General features: G+C 46.8%; 1 protein-coding gene across 6 annotated transcripts in view; it reads left to right on the top strand.

The window, feature by feature from the left end:
* TSC22D1 (TSC22 domain family member 1) overlaps positions 1–17,441 on the top strand; it is a 72,007-nt gene extending 54,566 nt beyond the window's left edge. For 2 of the 6 annotated variants that reach the window (XM_081191585.1, XM_081191589.1), the window contains exons 2-3: positions 11,333–11,384; positions 16,072–17,441. In XM_081191585.1, coding sequence (XP_081047711.1) covers positions 11,333–11,384; positions 16,072–16,329 — 310 coding nt within the window. In that variant the 3' untranslated portion in view covers positions 16,330–17,441. Of the gene's footprint in view, positions 1–10,104; positions 10,484–10,563; positions 10,947–11,113; positions 11,167–11,332; positions 11,385–16,071 lie in introns of those variants that run through there. The other 4 variants (XM_081191587.1, XM_081191588.1, XM_081191590.1 and 1 more) reach the window with 4 other exon arrangements.
* Positions 17,442–19,585: the final 2,144 nt, after the last annotated feature.

The following is a 19,585-nucleotide window of genomic DNA, read 5'->3' on the forward strand; positions in this document are numbered from 1 at the left end:
CTCCACTGAAATGTTTAAATGTTTATTTGATTGTCCTGGAATCTTTGTATCACACCTGCCACCCTCTCCTGCGACACCCTTTGAGAACCACTGAGATAAGGGCTGCTTAGCTCAGAATTGAAATTATTATTATTTTTAACAGAACGATGTCTTGACTTAGCTAAAGAAATTCTGTGTTATTTATAGCTGTGTATTGTCATTAAAACCAGTACTTTTAATCTCTTCTGAATTGTGCTGAATCTAATAGACTCCACTTCCAAAGCCCAGCCCTGCTTGCGAATGGGCTTGTGCTGGTCCCTAGCCCCGTTCCTGAATTTTATCTTATCAGTAGGTATAAGGCGATCATTCTTAACTTTTTGCATTGCGAACCCCTTTGATGATGAGAGCTATGGACCTCCTCCGCAGAAGAATGCACCTAGAATCATAGAATTGTAGAGTTGGAAGGGAACCCAAAGGTCATGTAGCTGAAACTCCTGAAATGTAGGAATTTCAACTAAAGCATTCATGGCAGATGGCATACATACAATATTTTGTGGACAAATTATTTTATTGCACTGGCAATATTAGTTTATTAGTTTTAGGCACAGTGCACCTGCAGTTTCTATCTTTGCAGCTTTCAGTGTTCCCCATCTTATATTCGTGCAGCTGGTTTTTCCTGCCTAAGTGCAGAACCTTACATTTATCCTTGTTGAAATTCATTTTGTTAGTTTGTGCCCAGTTCTCCAGACTGTTATGGTCATCTTGAATCCTGATTCAGACTTCTGTGACATTAGCTACCGTCCCAAGTCTGCAGATTTGATGAGCATCCCCTCAATTACTTCAAGTCATTTATAAAGACGTTGAGCAACAACAGGCCCAGAGCAGAACCCTGTGGCTCCCCACTTGTCACTTTTTCCAGCATGATAAGGAACCATTAGTGAGCACTCTTTGGGTTCGGTCAGTCAACCAGCAACAAATCCACCTAACAGTTACCTTGTCTAGCTCATATTTTACCAGCTTCCTCACAAAAATGTAATGGGGGATTTAGCAAAAGCCTTGTTGAAATCAAAATACACTATGTCCATGGCATTCCCCTAATCCACCAAGCTTGTAACTCTGGCATGGCTTGTTGAGAAACTCATGCTGGGTCTTAGTAATCACAGCATCCTTTTATAAGTGCTCACCAGACTGGCTGTTTAATTATTTGTTCTAGGATCTTTACTGGTATCAAGCTGACCAGTTGGTAGTTACTTGGGTCTTCTCCCTCCCCCTTCTGAAGATGAGGACAATATTTGCCCATCTCCAGTCTGGAGGGACCTCACCTGTTCTCTAAGAATTATAAAAGATTATAGACAGGCTCTGAGATTACATTGTAAACTCCTTTAGTACCCTTGGATGCAGCTCATCAGGCCCTGGAGATAAGAATTAATTTAAAGTACCTTGCATGGGACGCGGGTGGCGCTGTGGGTTAAACCACAGAGCCTAGGGCTTGCTGATTGGAAGGTCGGCGGTTTGAATCCCCGCGACTTGGCGAGCTCCCGTTGCTCGGTCCCTGTTCCTGCCAACCTAGCAGTTTGAAAGCACGTCAAAGTGCAAGTAGATAAATAGGTACCGCTCTGGCGGGAAGGTAAACAGCATTTCCGTGCGCTGTTCTGGTTTCACCAGAAGTGGCTTAGTCATGCTGGCCACATGACCCAGAAGTTGTACATCGGCTCCCTCGGCCAGTAAAGCGAGATGAGTGCCACAACCCCAGAGTCTGCCATGACTGGACCTAATGGTCAGGGGTCCCTTTACCTTTACTAGGAGTTCCCTTGCCACCTCTTTTCCTATCTTGGGCTACAACTCCTTCCTTGCATCGGTTATTCTGTTATCACCAGGTTGAGCACTGCTTTCCTTTTAGGTGAAGACAGAGGTAAAGTTGGTGTTGAGCAGTTCCACCGTCTCTCTTGTCATCCAACAGCATTTCTCTGTCTTCACGCAGAGGACCTACTACTTCCATGTTCTTCCCTTTTGGTTTGAGCATAGCCTGGTGGAAGCCCTTTATTATTTTTAACCTCTCTTGCAAACAAGATCTCATTCTGAGCTTTAGCCTGCAGCTGTTGGCTACTCTTACTTCATGATTTCCTCTTTCTTCTATTTCATATACATGCTCTTCTTAAATCTCGGCTCACCTGTCAGTAGGGAGCCACCTACCGCCAAGAGACGTCTCTTCCTCCTTTGGAGAGTGGCAGGAATCATTCTGTCCGCTGCCCCTTCTACAGCCACCTGGGTGTATTCTGAGGTCAGCAATGGCTGCCCTTGCTCCTCTGGCCCAGAAGCAGTGTCCAAGGTCAGTTTTGCAGTTCCAGTCTCACAACATGACTCCTGACAGTCCTGTTTCTGTGTGTCATACTCCTCCAGAGATTTCTCTCCTGCGTTGGGCAATCTTCCTCCTCCCTCGAGGCACCCCATGTCACTGTTTCAGGACAGTCCACTCTGCTCTCTGCAGAAATTCCTCATTTTGCCTTATGATTCGAAGTGTCGATAGGTGGGCCTCAAGTTGGTGGACCACCTCTTCCTGCAAGGCAACCAGCTTGCACTTGATGTAGGTGTAATTTCTCACGTTCTCAGGCAGGAAGGCAAGCATGGCACAGGTTTTGACGCAGCTCCCTTGCTACCCATGTTTCTTGGTCCTGTGTACACCATGGGGCAGCACTTCCTGCCTTTCACGCTAATTGCCCTTACAAACTGTCAGTTTGCATTTCTTCGTGCAGAAAGTATTGATCTGATGTGTAGAGATCTTCCCTATTCCAATTACAGTGGTACCTCGGGTTACAGACACTTCAGGGTACAGACTCCGCTAACCCAGAAATAGTACCTCGGGTTAAGAACTTTGCATCAGGATGAGAACAGAAATCATGCGGTGGCAGCGGGAGGCCCCATTAGCTAAAGTGGTACCTCAGGTTAAGAATAGTTTCAGGTTAAGAACGGACCTCCAGAACGAATTAATTTCTTAACTTGAGGTACCACTGTAATTCAAGAAGGTCCTGGATGCTTCTCTGTGTGAAAGAAACAAGCAGAAGGTTCATGATATTTGGGTGATTCCTTCAGAGAAGCTGAGTACAGCTGGCTTAAACTGGTTCTCTTATCTCTTTCTGTCAAGGGCATGCTGACTACGAAAGTAAGGCCAGAAGGAGTCTGGGTTTCACTATCTCTTTCTATCTCTTTTCCTTCCGGAAAACACTAACACTAAACATAGTATGCTAAGTGTTAAGGTTTAGACCAGGCTTCCTCAACCTCGGCCTTCCAGATGTTTTTGGCCTACAACTCCCATGGTCCCTAGCTAGCAGGACCAGTGGTCAGGGATGATGGAAATTGTAGTCTCAAAACATCTGGAGGGCCGAGGTTGAGGAAGCCTGGTTTAGACTTACAGTGGATGCTTCGGTTGTGAACGAGATCTGTGCAGAAGGCACGTTCGCAACCTGCAGCGTTTGCAACCCGCAACGCCGCATCTGCGCATGCACAGGTCACGATTCCACGCTTCTGCACATGTGTGATTTAGTGCTTCTGCGCATGCGCAAGCGCCAAAACCCAGAAGTAACCCGTTCCGGTTCTTCCAGGTTTTGGCGCATCCGTAACCCAAAAACATGCAACCTGAAGCGTCTGTAACCCAAGGTATGACTGTATTATAAATTATTGTAAGTTTAAGTTAAGTCTGCTGCAACTGGATTTCTTATGGGCAGTGCCAATCCTGAATATATTCGGTTTGTGACCATTTGCCTTCAGTAGCAGTAAAGCTCTGCTGGATGAAATACAATTGCCTCTGGTCTATCTTTCGAGAATCCTGCAGTGTGTTTTAAGTTCTCACTCTGCTAACTATACACTGGAATATACTCTGGATCAATGCTGAGTAAAATTTCAATGACAAATTGCCCTTACAAACATCCCCTTTTTACAAATCCTGGTCATGAGCTCCTAGACACAAGCTCCCAGAGACTGCAGATAGAAGCGCTCATCTGTTTAAGGATGTGGTGGTCAGCCAGTTCTAGATGATGTTACTTTCAGAAGAATAATTCACAGTTTAGTAGTGCTCATGGATGTGGCCAAACTAAGCTGGCATGAGGTCACAGTTTAGAAAGGTGTGCAGGTCCAACAGCTTCTGGGCAGAGAGAGCCTGGCTCTCCACACCCTAATAGCATTCAGGTTTGAGTTCTGTTTTGTACATGGGGCTACCATTTGAAGACTTGACAAGAGCACTTAGTCCAAAGTGCTGCTTCTAGATTACAAGCAGGGACCAGACACTGGAACATTTCTTACTACTACTGTTGTTGTTTAGTCATGTCCGACTCTTCGTGACCCCCTGGACCAGAGCATGCCAGGCACTCCTGTCTTCCACTGCCTCCCGCAGTTTGGTCAGACTCATGTTGGTAGCTTCGAGAACACTGTCCAACCATCTTGTCCTCTGTTGTCCCCTTCTCCTTGTGCCCTCCATCTTTCCCAACATCAGGGTCTTTTCCAGGGAGTCTTCTCTTCTCATGAGGTGGCCAAAGTATTGGAGCCTCAGCTTCAGGATCTATCCTTCCAGTGAGCACTTAGGGCTGATTTCCTTCAGAATGGAGAGGTTTGGTCTTCTTGCAGTCCATGGGACTCTCCAGAGTCTCCTCCAGCACCAGAATTCAAAAGCATCAGTTCTTCAGCGATCAGCCTTCTTTATGGTCCAGCTCTCACTTCCATACATCTTACATCTTACTACTACTACTACTACTACCACCACCAATAATAATAATTTTATTATTTATACCCCACCCATCTGGCTGGTTTTCCCCAGCCACTCTGGGCAGCTTACAGCAATGCTGCAACACTGAGTTAGCACAAGACTCTTAATATCTGAGTCACGGGTTCAAGCTTCACGTTGTGCAAAAGATGCCTGCATTGCAGAAGGCTGCACCCAAAGACCCTTGTGGTCTACAATTCTACTGGCTGGTGGTCCAGTCCCAAACATACCTCATTGTGTTTGTTTGTATCTTTTTAAAACCCTGTACAGTTTTGGATAACGTCTATCTTCCTTAGTCCTTTGTACATGATGTAGAGATCCCTTTATTTCTGAGATCCTGCGAGAGGCTGTAGCCAGATTGGGAATCGGGCACCATCTGGTGGTCAATAGTCAACATTTCAAGCTTAAATAAACAAAGAGGAAACTTCCATCTTGGCTCCTCCCCGCACACCTTGAGCCAGTTTTTTTTATCTTTGCCTCACAGAAAGCAGTTGTTTTTCCCTGAGACTCCTGGCTTCTCCTCTTCAACTTTCAGGCCTGTGGTTCTCCTTGTTTTCATATTTTGCCTCCTTTTGTCTGTGTTGCATCCGTTTATAACCATTTAGAAAAACGTCTGTCTCTCACGTCTTTTCCCCTCAGCCTTTTCCCATTCTGGGCCTTTGTTCCTCTATGTCCCACCCCCAGTCTCCTCTCTTGTCCCCTCTCTGCCTGTGTTTTTCCTTTATTCTTCCTCTTTGTTCTGTTTGAGCTCCCCCCACAAACACTTCCTTAATGCTATATTTGCCTCTCAAATGCTGCATCTTTCCCTGCCTGCTCTGCAGCATTAAATTACGTTTTAACATACGGAAAGCTCTTGCATAAAGTCTTACTTCCACTCTTAAGCAGCGGCTAACAGCAGCCAAACTTCCAAGCCTTGCAAACCAGGGCTTGGCCCTCTTGCAAGTTCCTCAGCGATAAAAACAGTGGTGTCCACCTGCCATTTTGAACTTTGGGAGAGGGGTGTCTCCCTCCCTCCCATTAAGCAAAATCCTTAATAATAGATCTGAGGGCCAGTTCAGGTGTCCCTCTGACTTCTCCCCTACTATGTATTGACCTCTTCATTGCTAGATGAGCGCGCTCAGTGGAGGGAGATAGGCAAACCAGAGTCTGATGAAGAAAGGAACCAATAAGGCAGCCTTCAGATCAGTATCAAGGCAGCTCTTCTTCCACAGAATTTGTCATACACTTTCCCCATCTCCTCCAGGGTATGTAATGCAGGAAGCTCAAGACTGGCATCCTCACGTCTCCCACAGCAATCCAGCAGCTGTCCTACCCGGGTTGAGAGCACTGCTTATTTGGCTCCTGATACTCGCCCAGATAATAATAATAATAATAATAATGATAATAATAATAAATTTTATTTATATCCCGCCCTCCCCAGCCGAAGCCGGGCTCAGGGCGGCTAACAACAATAAAACAGTACAAAAGTACAGCACAAACAACACTCTAAAATCATTCATTATAAAATTAATTAATTCAATCTATTACGCTGCCTCAAGGAGGTTTTACTAGGGTAGCAAGAGAGTTGGGTTATGCCCACAGCATCTCTGAAGCTCCTAGGCACTCTATTGCACCTCTGCAAAATACACCCAGCGCTAGACAAGAACAAGCTCCATCTCAGACGAAATATCAAATATTTCAAGTATAAAATATCCCCACAAAAATATCCCAGTCCAGAGGCTCTGCTTCCCCTGAGCTTCAGGATAGGGGAACTCGACCCCAACCCATGAGTTCCACTTCCTCTGAAGACCTTGACTCTGACCATCAGCCTACAATGACAGTGATGACGAGTGGAGTGATGAATCAGAAGTCAAGAGTTATATAGAGTGTTTAAAGACTCATTACTTTGCAGAGCGCAGTAGGAGTAGAGGAGGAGACTGTTCCTTAGCTGCGGGGGGCTGGTAGAATTCCCTCCATCCTCTTCCCCGCTGCTCCCAAGGACCAGGAGGGGTTGGAAGAGGCAACTTGCATATAGGAGAGGTTGCAGGCTGCTTGTGTGCACGTTGTCAGGTATGGGTACTTAAGTTTGGGGAAGGCATGGCCGTGCTGTTGCTCCAACTGTCCATCTCAGCTGTTTGTCCTTCTTGGGCAGAGTATGCTCAGGACATTCAGTAGTGCAGCACTGTTGCATCTTCCATAGAGATAGAGTGATTCTTCATATCAGTCCATCTTTCCTACCAAAGATACTCTCCCAAATCCATTGCCAGCAAGAAGAGCTCATTCTTCCATCCTTCTGCCCATCTCCAGTTCACGCCTCCAAAAAGGCATGGCACTCCCTGGACATGTGCCATTAAAGTCTACCTTCATCCCACAAAACCACTTTGTCAGACCACGTCATTTTTTGTCTCCTTCCACCAGCCAAATGCCTCATCTGATTTACTTGTGTCTGGCTATCATTAAACGCCACGCAACTATCTTGGCCAGCCGCCAGTTGATGGAGATGGTCATCCTACCACCATCCCACCATTCTAGACCATCCTTCTTCACTTATAGTCAACATCGTATCTTTTGAGTTGTAGCTGATAATTTGCATGTGAGCATCTTAAATCGTTTTGCATCTTCTGCTTCTATCTAATTACTTCAGGAGCAGGCAAGTTGCTGAAACTTGGAGGGTATTTTAAAAATTATTTGTAGTTTGCATAGAAAGGACTGCTGTGGAATTTGTTTAATGTGTGCACATGCATGCACACATAAAAATTACTGTATGTCAGGAATGGGAAAAGGGAAGGGATAGTGAATTACATAGCTGTATCACATGCTTTGGTTATTGTATTGTAGTACATTCTGTGGTTGCCTTTTGCTTGATATGTGTTTCAGAACCCTATTCAATGTGTCAGTTGTGCCCTCTATGGTTTGGGTCCAGAATATCTGAAGGACTGCCTGAACGCACCTGTTGAAATGTTCTGGGGATCCTCCGTTCCACATATTGTATGTGCTGTAATGTGTGGGACAGGGTCTTCTCAGAGGTGGCACCGAAGCCCCTGGTCTTCTGAAAGATTGTTAAAACAGTTTTATTTAAACATGCCTTTGATGCTGTCTGATCATGGAACTATAGAGTTTGATGGGACCATGAGGGTCATCTAGTCCAATCCCCTGCAACGCAGGGGTCTTTTTGATCCTCAGACTTGTTTTATGATTTTCCTGTTTTTGTAAGTTAGTTGTTTGTCTGTGAACTGCTTGGGAGCAGGGGCCAAGAACACACACACACACACACACATTTTTATATATACTTATAACCGCAGCTTCTTCATGGGAGGGATGTAGATCAAACACATTTATGGCCTGGTTTCAATTGTTTTATCCATGCAATTTTTAAGAGACATTTCAGACATCTCCTTGGTAAGGATTTTAGTGTTATATATTCCTAGCGCTACAGGCAGGGCTCCTTCGGCAGGAAGGGAATCCAGTAAATAAGTACAAAGGTTAGGACTTCTGTTTACTACTATTATGTAGTTTGCTCATAATGACTCACTACTTTGATAACAACAACGCCTAGTGTCGAATATAATGTATTTGAAGCATTCCAAGCACTGCACATACATTATGGTAATATTTTCAACTCCCTGTTGTATTGTCCCCAATTGCAATTCAAGGGTCCTCTGAGAGCCCTTAGTAAATTTGTGGCTGAAGTGAAAATTGATCAGAGGTGTTTGTGGCTGCTGTGCTAATCCTTCACTGTTGCTGTGCTTAACACATCACACCTCATGTATGTTTTCAGTGAGGCTGCAAGTATCTGTAGTACTTTCCTCACAGCCCTTAGGTTAAGTGGCAAAGCTTCAAGTTCTGAGACGCAAGGATTCAAATTGGGTTCGGTAAGCGATGGAAAGATCCCTTCAGGCTAAAAGGGTTCCCCACCCCTGGGTTATTGTAATCTTGCTCATAAATTGTGAATCAATGACAATCTACAGGGGTCCATGCTTGCGTCACTTGCCAACCGCATCTATCCCTTTGCCAAATCTTCCACCGCACCTGACAGCCCCTCCCTTTACACCTCACCTATCATTTCATAGCTTGCTCAATCCACTCCTCTCCCTCTTCCACCCACCCAGCCAGCCATTGCCTGAAACCAAACTGCTCTCTGAAGCATGTTCTACCCTCCTTTAAATGCTTGCCTGGGCCACCTAGCCCTAAGCTGTGAATCTTATTCCCAATCCATAGAAAGATTGTTGTTGAAGTAAATGAAGTAAATCATAGCCTATTTGTTTTGCCATTTCCTCCTTTTTCTTCTTTTCGGCCGAATCTCTTTAAGGCAGAGATGGGGAAATCATGTGCCCTTCAGTTGCTGTCATCCCTGACTACTGGCTATGCTGCCTGGGGCTGATCAGACTTAAGAGTCCAATGTCTAGAAGGCTACAAAAGGCCTTTATACATATATATATATATATATATATATATATATATATATATATATATATGCAATACATGTGTACTGTGGTGTATGTGGTTTAATCTCCAACATACAAAGAGGAGGAGGAAGGAGACTTAACCTTTGAAGACAAACTTGATGAAAACATTTGGCATCTTCTTGTGTATGGGAAATCAAGAATATATTGCTAAAATCTTCATGGGCAGCAGAGCAAACGAGAGCTGCAGACACTAAGAACATGGTGATAAGAGAGTTGCACACATCTAAGTATGGTGTGGGTATTCTAAATAGCTTGGCTCATAACAGCTTTACTCTTCTAGCAGTTGCTAGAAGTCTTCAAGCCTGCACACTTCTTTAACTTTTTTTTGCTACAGGTACTTTCTCCAGAAAGCTGTTGGACTTCAACTCCCATCAGGTGTAGCCAGCACAGAAAGGTGGGGGTTGTATTCCAGCAACATCTAGGGAAGGGAAAAGGTGGGTGAAGGTTGGCAAAGCAATTGGCTGCTCCTGCTGGGAGTGGATCATATGATTGGAACCGATAGGAGAATAATCCTGGGTGCCAGTGGCGTAGCTCGGGGGGTGCAGGGGGGCCCGGCCGCACTGGGCGCAACATCTGGGGGTTAGGGTTAGGGGGCGCAAATCCACGGGTTAGGGGGCACAAATTACTTGCCTTGCCCCGGGTGCTGACAACCCACGCTACGCCACTGCTGGGTGCACACTGGATCCAGTGTTTTGCCTCATTACAATGATCCAGTGTGTATAAAGATTTGTTGGGGTCTTAGGGAGACGCCCCAATAATCAAATTACGCTTTCGGTTTTGCGATTAACGCCGCTGTACGTAAGATAGCATCTCGCCGTTCTGTCCTATGGAAATGTATGCATGTTAGTCATAAAGGGGTGCTCCTACGATCCAGAGATGAAAAGAGGCAAAATTAACAAACAGTTACCATAAAAGGAGTAGCAACCACTTTCCATGGAAAGGAGGCCCTGGCAGACTTGGCTAGCGAGACCCTTCAAAGTAATATTAGTCATTTCCCCTCCACCTTCGCCTTTTATGTGTCATTAGGTGGCGCTATGGGAGGGGCTGCCCAAGCAACGCAATAACAGGCCTCTGGAGCAATGCAAGGGAGATGTTTTTTTAGGAAAATCGCCTCCCAAAGCGGCATTAAAGGCACGGGGAGCGCCTCGTTCCGCGGGACCCCCAAGGCAGGCGGATCTGGAGCGCGCCCTGGGAGGAGACGCGGCTCCTTTCCGCGCGCCCCTCGCCTTTTCCCCTCGGACGTTTCCGCGCACCGCCTTGGCTCCTGCCCAAACTGGCTTCTGACGGTTCCAGCGAGGCTGTTGTGGCAAGTCGGGCGGGCGAGGGCGGGGCCCAAAGCGTCCAGCCCGCCAATGGGCGCCGGCTCCTTTTGCATGGATTATGCAATGAGCCCGGAGCCCCCGCCAGGTTTTCCATCGGCGGAGCAGGCAGGGAAGCGCTGCTTACACGGAGGAGGAGGACGAGAAGGCGCTTGCTTTTGCGCAGCTGCATCTCCGGCTCCCCTTCGCCCTTTCTCCCACTGCCCAGACCTTGCACCCCCCTTTGCCCGCCCCCCCCCCGGGTTGCGGCGCTCCAGAAGCCCGGCCGAGGATTATTATTATTATTTTTGCCCCCCCCACCCCTCCCTTTCCCTGCCATTGCATGACTGCCCAATGGTGTAGGACGCAGGTGGCGATGGATCTAGGCGTCTACCAGCTCAGGCATTTCTCCATTTCTTTCTTATCATCGCTGCTGGGCACCGACAGCTCTGCCCTGAGGCTCGACAGTAGGTAAATGCGCGCCGCCAGACCCGGGTCTTGATCTCTTGTTGTGCACCAGCCGCGATTTGGGGCGGGGGGTGTCGCAGATCGCTTTCCACCATCACCCACCCCGGATCGCGGGCGTGTTTTCTTTTATTTTCGCCGCGGTGTCGGCGGCTCCTTTTGTCCTGCGGGCGAGAGATCTGGCGTGACACCTCCGGCTTTGCACCGCTGCAGTTCCCCGCATTATGTAATCCCGAGGCCATCTTCCTGGTTTAGCGGGAGAAGGGGGTGGCGGGGCGGAGAGTGGGGGGGGGGGAGGTTGGAAACGTCGATCTGGCCGTGTGCGCGATGCCGCCGCCGCTGCTGCTTTTCGGCCGCCGCTAACGCGCTCCTTTCTCCCTTGTGTCTTGCAGCTCCTCCGGTGCCAGCGTCGTAGCGATCGACAACAAAATCGAGCAAGCCATGGTAGGTGCCCGTCCGAGGAATGTGGCGGCGGCGGGGGCGGGAGAGACGGGGAAGAAGGGGAGGGGAGCACATCGGGAGGCTGCAGCCGCTTGCTGGCTGCTTTCCTGCATCCGAGGCGGCGGATCGGAGCGCGCACTTAACATCGGGGGGCAGCTGGCCGCGCCTGCAACCGGAGAGGGCGCCCCGTTTCCTTGCCTCTCCATGGCGCAAGGGCATCGTGCTTAAATGCTGGGGGATGTAGGGACACGGGCATGTAGGTGTGCTAGGAAACGCCGTCATTGTTCAGGGATCGAGGCCTTTCTGCCCCCCCCCCCCGCCCTCCTTTTGGAGAGGGCAGCCAAAACCCCCAAGCAGGCGGAGGAGAGAATGGGGCTGGCTCTCTGCGCAAAAACCTCTGGTTTGATGCTTAAATAAATACATCTAGCGCACACTCGGGTACCTTTTCCTTCCGAGACATCCAGCCCCCCCCCCCCCGCCTTTGGGCTTTGTTGCTGGAGAACTGTTCTCACGGGATCCTCACCTTCTCCCGTCTCCCTTTCCTCCTCCTCCTCTGTTGCTAGGCAAACTGAACTATAACTCGTGGCTATAAATAACCCGGGGCCTCGGATTGGCCCAGGCTCCGAATCGGGGCGGGCTCCTCGGGTGGGCCTGACGTCAGCGAGGGGGGGGCTGGTGGGGAGGGGAATGCGGCAATCAACCCTGCCCTTTAAGAAGCAGCCAGCTGCAGCCGGTGCTCCGAGGAGGCGGGGCTTTGGGGATGCAGGCAGAGAGGGAAGAGAGCAGCGCAGGCAGGCAGGCAGGCAAGGACTGCAGCAGAGGTGATGGAGAGCTACTGCTGCTACTGAGCCACTGCAAGAATGCAAGAGCAGCTGCCGCTGCTGCAGGCCATGCCTGCAGGACTGGAGAGAGGGGGTCTGTCTCAAAATCAGAGCCATCAAGGGGGGGGAAGGCAAATAAGATGGGCAGGCAAGCTCAGGGATGCCAACAGTATTTTTTCTGGGCTCTCTGCCCCCTTGCACGCACAGATTTGCCTAAAAAGTGCAAAGGTTTGGGGTTATGTGTAAATTGATTTCTTGCTTTCGCTGGTGGTAAGGAGGGCCCCAAAATGAATTGTGTGTGGCACATCCAAGTAGTAAGATGTCTGACAGACAGGAATGTCAACTGGTGAAGAGTTCCCCGTAATTGTATTTCTATACTAGGGAACTGCTGAACCTGTTGAATTTCTGCTGCTGCACGACTATTATTATTATTATTATTTGAATTTATTTGCCCTACACCCAGGGGTTTCAGGGCGGTTCACAGAATAAAATCAAGATATAAAACCACAAAATACATGATAAAAATAAAAACAATAACCCAATAGTACCCCCCCACACAAAAAAAACACATTTTAAAAGGGCATAGGATGTTGCTATTGGCAGCAAAACAGCCTTGCTGCTCTTCATTGCCAATCTTAAAAGAACCAAAGAACTCAGATCTAATGACCTATAAACCGCATTTGTTACTGTGGGTCTTGATCTAAAATACTGCCAATTGATCTACAGTATTGATCTCGGGCTGCTAGCGCTACATTCCATGGCTGGGATATTTCAGATGGAGGGCAAATCTAAGTGATTTAAACCAAATTCAGATTGAAATCGTTAAAAGCAAGCAGTACATAAATAACCTCAACCATTTGTTAAGATTATGTGTGTCATCATAACTGCAACGCTGAAATACAGCCCAGTTCAAGCAGCCACACACTTATTTTTCCATGAGCAAAAAGGATTTGAGCTTTTGATATAAATATACCCAAGAATCCCCCTATTTTGTCCCATAGGTGGAAAAGCAATCCCCTTCAGCTTCTGTGGCTGTTAAAAAATAAACATAACAACCAACTGCATTTCCTAAAAACAAAATCTAAGAAGCTGACTAAAACACAACAAGAAGATTTCGCTGTGCTGTACTATACTATACTATACTATACTATACTATACTATACTATACTATACTATACTATACTATACACTATACTATACTAGGTTCCCCCACTCATTTAATCCCCACAGCAACCCTATATACCTCACTTGGTACCTCTTAACCATAGTATCTTTTTAAATCATAGTATTCCCCCCCCCTTCCAAATTCGGATTATATAAAGGTAGTGGGGGTTGGGCGTACAACTTTTTTGCATGAAATAAAATCTGAGTTAGAAAGAGCACGGCCGCCTCCTGTCTTCTGCTTATGTGTGGATGCTGAAAGGCGAGAGCAGGTTCACATCTCACAAAACAATTGCTTTTCATGGTGCCTGCATATTTTGCTTTGCAAATTTAATTCTGCGAGGGCTAGAGGACTGCTGTTTGCTATTTTGCTAAAATTCAGAGCCCTTGCTGAATCTGTGTCTGGTACAGCAGTATTTATTATTATTATTATTATTAACATTTGTATACCGCCCGTTGCCTGAAGATCACAAGGCAGTTCACATCATAGAAATACAAAATGAGAATGCAAAGAATATAATAAAAACAAAAACAAAACAATAACTTCCCTCCCACCAGCACATTTAAAACACATTACTCCTGTAAAAATAACTGAACAGCTTGCTTCCATTTTTCTCAAGAGTAGTCCAATCAGACACAGTCTGAGACATTGATTCTTTTGTATCCATTGTATCTTGTTATTGAATAACAAGAAATATTAGATGTATCTAATGGTGGCAGCACCATTTCCTGGTCCTTTTCCAGGAATGTGAACTTTTGAATGCAATGTTTTAGATATATTTACCTGCTACAGAGCCTAGGGCTTGCCGATCAGAAGGTCGGCGGTTCGAATCCCTGTGACGGGGTGAGCTCCTGTTGCTCGGTCCCTGCTCCTGCCAATCTAGCAGTTCGAAAGCACGTCAAAGTGCAAGTAGATAAATAGGTACCACTCCGGCGGGAAGGTAAACAGTGTTTCCATGCGCTGCTCTGGTTCGGCAGAAGCGGCTTAGTCATGCTGGCCACATGACCCGGAAGCTGTACGCAGGCTCCCTCGGCCAATAAAGCGAGATGAGCGCCGCAACCCCAGAGTCATCCGCGACTGGACCTAATGGTCAGGGGTCCCTTTACCTGCTACTTAGATATTTGTAAGATATATTCAGCTGCTCCTTACGTTGCTTGTGCAAACAAACTGCCATGCTAGTGAGCTCCTTTCCTTCACAAGGAAATCGCCTATCCAGGGTTGCACATAGATACCTGAACAAACACAATGGGGGAAAACACCTAGCAAGGATTTCCATTTGTGGAGTGGGGCTCCCCATCACCATGCGTGCCCCACTAAATTTGTTCTGAGGGTTCCTCCAACCTCCAAGAGCAGATTTGGGAAGGTGTGCATTAGGAGGAGAGGGGAAGTCCCGTTACGGAAGTGGCAATCCTTGCATTGATGGGATGTGATAGTTGAATAACCCCCTATATTGGGACGTTCATGGTTCCCACTCAGCACTCCTTGAGATAACAGGACCCTAAGCGATAGCAGAACTCAAGAGAGCAGGAGGAACGGTGACTTCATTCCTCGTGTGACTGCTGACTCTGTCCTACAGAGGCTCAGTTCTGGTTTATGTTTTTCACTTCTGCTAAAACATAACCATCAGTACGTTTACAGGCTCTGAATTATTATTTTTTTAACTGAGTCTGCTCTAAAACCTTCCATACATGAGCATTCCATGGAAGATTCAACAAATGGAATGTGGACGAAACTGTTGAGTGGTGTTCTGGCATGCATATGAGAATTGCTTGCCATTCCGTTTTGCCTTGATGCGCTTTCCCTTCCTGGAGTCACAGAACTGTTGAGTTGGAAGGGAACCCCATGGGTGATCTAGTCCGACCCCCTGCAGTGCAAATGAAGGAGCCCGCCATCTTCCAAGGTCGTCCATTCCTCTGTCAGACTGCTTTTACTGCCAGAAAGTTATTCCTGATGTTCAGGCATAATAATAATAATAATAATAATAATAATAATAATAATAATAATAATATATTATTTATACCCTGCCCAGCTGGCAGGGTTTCCCCAGCCACTCTGGGCGGCTTCCAACAGAATATTAAAAGTCAATAACCGATTAAACATTAAAAGCTTCCCTAAACAGGGCCGTCTTCAGATGTCTTCTAAAAGTTTGGTACTTATTGTTCTCTTTGACATCGGGGGGGGCGCGTTCCACAGGGCGGGTGCCACCACTGAGAAGGCCCTCTGCCTGGTTCCCTGTAACTTGGCTTCTCGCAGGGAGGGAACCGCCAGAAGGCGCTCCTTGGAGCTGGACCTCAGTGTCTGGGCTGGACGATGGGGGTGGAGACATTCCTTCAGGCATACAGGACCGAGGCCGCTTAGGGCTTTAAAGGTCAGCACCAACACTTTGAATTGTGCTCGGAAACGTACTGGGAGCCAATGTAGGTCTCGGGGGTCGTTCCCAGTCACCAGTCTAGGAGCCGCATTCTGGATTAATTGTAGTTTCCGGGTCACCTTCAAAGGTAGCCCCACATAGAGCGCATTGCAGTAGTCCAAGCGAGAGATAACTAGAGCATGCACCACTTTCTTACCACTGGAATCCTACCCTCTGTAGCAGCAGAAAACAAGTGTGCTCCATCTTCCATGTGGGCGCCCTTCAGATATTGGAAGATGGCTCTCATATCACCTCTCAGTCTCCTCCAGTCCTGACATTTTCTTTTACCCCCTCCAGGATCTCGTAAAGAGCCACTTGATGTACGCTGTAAGAGAGGAAGTGGAGGTTCTCAAAGAGCAGATCAAAGAGCTGATTGAGAAGAACAACCAACTGGAACAGGAAAACAACCTCCTGAAGACGCTGGCCAGTCCAGAGCAGCTGGCCCAGTTCCAAGCACAGTTGCAGACGAGTCCTTCGCCTGCGCCCTCCCAGCCGCAAGGGACAACTCCGCAGCCTTCTCAGCCAACATCACAAGGATCAGGACCGTCAGCATAGTCTGCAGTGTCTCGTTCAGAAGGTTTCTGGACTCTGCCATGGCAGGACTGCCAGGAATCCAGCGTTGCCTATTCCATCCTGCATGCTGTTCCCCAGTCATGAAGACTCTTCTGTGCCCCTGCATCCGTAGCCACAGAATGTTTTCTTTTCCTGCATTTAGCTGTCCATCGGGAATGAGAGAGCCGAGCTTTCTTTTTATATATATATTTTCAAGTTGAGTGGGGGAGCGTCTCGTAAATGTTCAGGGAATTAGCACAAATGCACTGGGGACGTCAGTGGCTTGCACAGGTGGCTGGCTGGCTGCTAAGACACATGGAGCCGTGTGCCTAAAGTCTTTTCCCTTAAGACTTTCCATGTGGCGCTGCAGTGAATGCGAGTGCTGTGAATCGTGGAAATATGAAGAAAAACCGCTGGGGTAATGGGGTGAAGACCCATTCTCCAGCGTGCAACGAAGAAGCCAAAGTAAGGACTGATTTAAAAAAAGGACTGCGGGAGACCGAGTATATTTTGGCTTTCGGCGCCTGCAGCCTTAAAATGCACACAATGCACTCATTGTTTTCTGTAGCCAAGGATGGGTGCAAAAAGTTGTATTTCTAGGAGGAGAGCAGGTAGGTGGCACATCATTGTGACATAGGATCATAAAAATGAAGGCTTATTTGCTTCATGTATATTTGTGTATTTAGTGTAATTACTTTGTAAAATAGAAACTGTAACTACTCATTAAGTTGTACAGTGTGAATTTAAAGAATGAACTGAACAAGTTTGGATAGGGTTTTTTTAATTTTATTTTTGATGCTGCGTGAATAAGATTTGCACCTATTCAGCTCTTCAGAAATTGGCGGATGCTGTTTATGTAAGTTTTGAACATTTCCTCGGAGCCGAATACCTTGAAGTCAAACTCTGTTCACTACAATTCAGTTTCATTCAGAGGGAATCAATTCACAAAATCGAAAACAGTTTCTCACTCGGTCTTTTTTGCATATGATCTGTATAGTACTATGCATATGTTCCTGTGCATGTTCTTGAGAGGGAAAAGGAAAATTGTAAAATGTCAGTATATTTAACTGTTGCACTTCTGAACTTCCAATAAAGCATAAAACATTGATTTAGAAGCTGTGTATCGAGGAGAAAAATTGTTTCCACTTCTGCCTCCAGGTGAAATCCTACAGCCTTTTGGTTTTGATATTTTGAAATATGTACAGTGGGGGTTAATTTATGTCATGAGTGGTTTTTAATATTTTCCTTTTATAAACCACAAGAGTGTGGGTGGGGGCCAGGATGTTACTAATCCTGCCCTCTACGTCAGGGTGTAAAGGCAGCTCATTCCGACACAGAATGTGACTGTCTTCTGCTGTGTCTCTTAAGCTGAAGGCTCCTTGGCTGGCTGGTGAATGATCAACAGCCACCCCACCGAGTTAAAGCAACAGGAGCCGTTCCTTAGCAACCAACTAGCTGCATTGCCTTGTGACTAATGGCATGTTTGTCCATAGTAGCATGGAAAGTGAAGTTGCGGCTGCAGTTTCCTGAACAGATCATTTAGAGACGGACTGGATTTCAACTCACTGAAATAACATTGCTCAGCACTGATGTCTTCAAAGGTGTACATCCTATAAGGTAGATCAGTATTATTCTTGCCCCGTATTTCAGCTGGTGCTAGAGAGCTGCATGCTAAAGGTCACCCAGGGAGTAGTAATAATAATAATAATAAATAATAATAATAATAATAATAATAATAATAATATTTTATTTATATCCCGCCCTCCCCAGCCGAAGCCGGGCTCAGGGCGGCTAACAACAATCAAATAATCCCACATTCTAAAAACATTTCATTATAAAAATTAATTAAAATCAAATTGATGGCAACCGTTAAGCAAAATTCTGTGCAGATTGCCAGAGGAGAGAGTCAGGCTGGGCCCTGACCAAACGCCTGGTGGAACAGCTCTGTCTTGCAGGCCCTGCGGAAAGATGTCAAGTCCCGCAGGGCCCTAGTCTCTTGTGACAGAGCGTTCCACCAGATTGGAGCCGCAGCCGAGAAAGCCCTGGCTCTAGTTGAGGCCAGTTGAGTAGGTGAGCTGAGTTTAAAACTGGACACTAATTTGTAGCTCAAAATCCATAAACATTTGCTCTCGGACACTTTAATGCTCAGCCTTAATTCCTTAGATTATGTGTCTATCATAATCTCATTAGATTATGCATCTAATGAGATCTATGACACAACATCCTCTTAGATAACAAGAAAAACAGTAATAGTTTTAAAAAATAAATAAATTAAAAAACCAAAACAACCCCCAATAGGGTTGTAGGCATCAAATTGATTCAGCTGTTTAGAACAGAATAAACAAAATACCTGCATAATTGTACTGATGGACTTCATTACTGCAAGATGTGACAATGGATGCGATCTTGTGAATGAAAGCAACAAAATTCATGCAGGATTGGTCTGTCACTGGCTACAATAACTGAATGGAAACTATACATACAGAAGCAACGTCTCTGATGCTGAAACAAAAGAGATGAACAAGGCTGCAACTTTTACTTGCTCATGAGCTCTCAGAGACATCTTGATGGGCCACTGTTGGAAAGAGATTGCAGAACTAGACTAGGTTAGCTCGACTCTTGAATAGCGCAGGGAATAACTGTGTGCGACAGGAACCATATTACTATAAGCTTTAAAGAAACCGTATCAAACTGAACTCGCCTTAGCAGATCTTTATAATTACCGTATTTTTCACCCCATAGGACGCATCGGCCCATAGGACGCACCAAGTTTTTTGGGGGGGAAATAGAGGGAAAATTTTTCCCCCCCCCAGGCGCTTGTGGGGCCGGCAGCGGGGAGAAGCGCTCTTCTCCCTGCCGCCCGCCTTCAGACCAGGTCCGGGGAAAGCGGGAAGACGCGCTGCGCCTCCCCGCTGTCCCCGGAGCTTGCGGGGCTGGTGGCGGGGAGAAGCACGCGTCTCCCCGCCATCAGCCTCCAAACCACATCGGGAGACAGCGGGATGGCGGCGTTCCGCCTCCCTCTGTCCCCCGACCTTGTGGGGCTGGTGCTGGGGCTCTCCTGAAGCCTGGAGAGCGAGAGGGGTCGGTGCGCACCGACCGCTCTCGCTCTCCAGGCTTCAGCGAAAGCCTGCATTCGCCCCATAGGACACACACATTTCCCCTTCATTTTTGGAGGGGAAAAAGTGCGTCCTATAGGGCGAAAAATACGGTAATAGAGGATATATTGTTACTTTTATTTAATTATACAAATGTGGCTGGT

Source organism: Podarcis bocagei, assembly GCF_964188305.1.
Source record: "Podarcis bocagei genome assembly, chromosome: 4".
Lineage (NCBI taxonomy): Eukaryota > Metazoa > Chordata > Lepidosauria > Squamata > Lacertidae > Podarcis > Podarcis bocagei.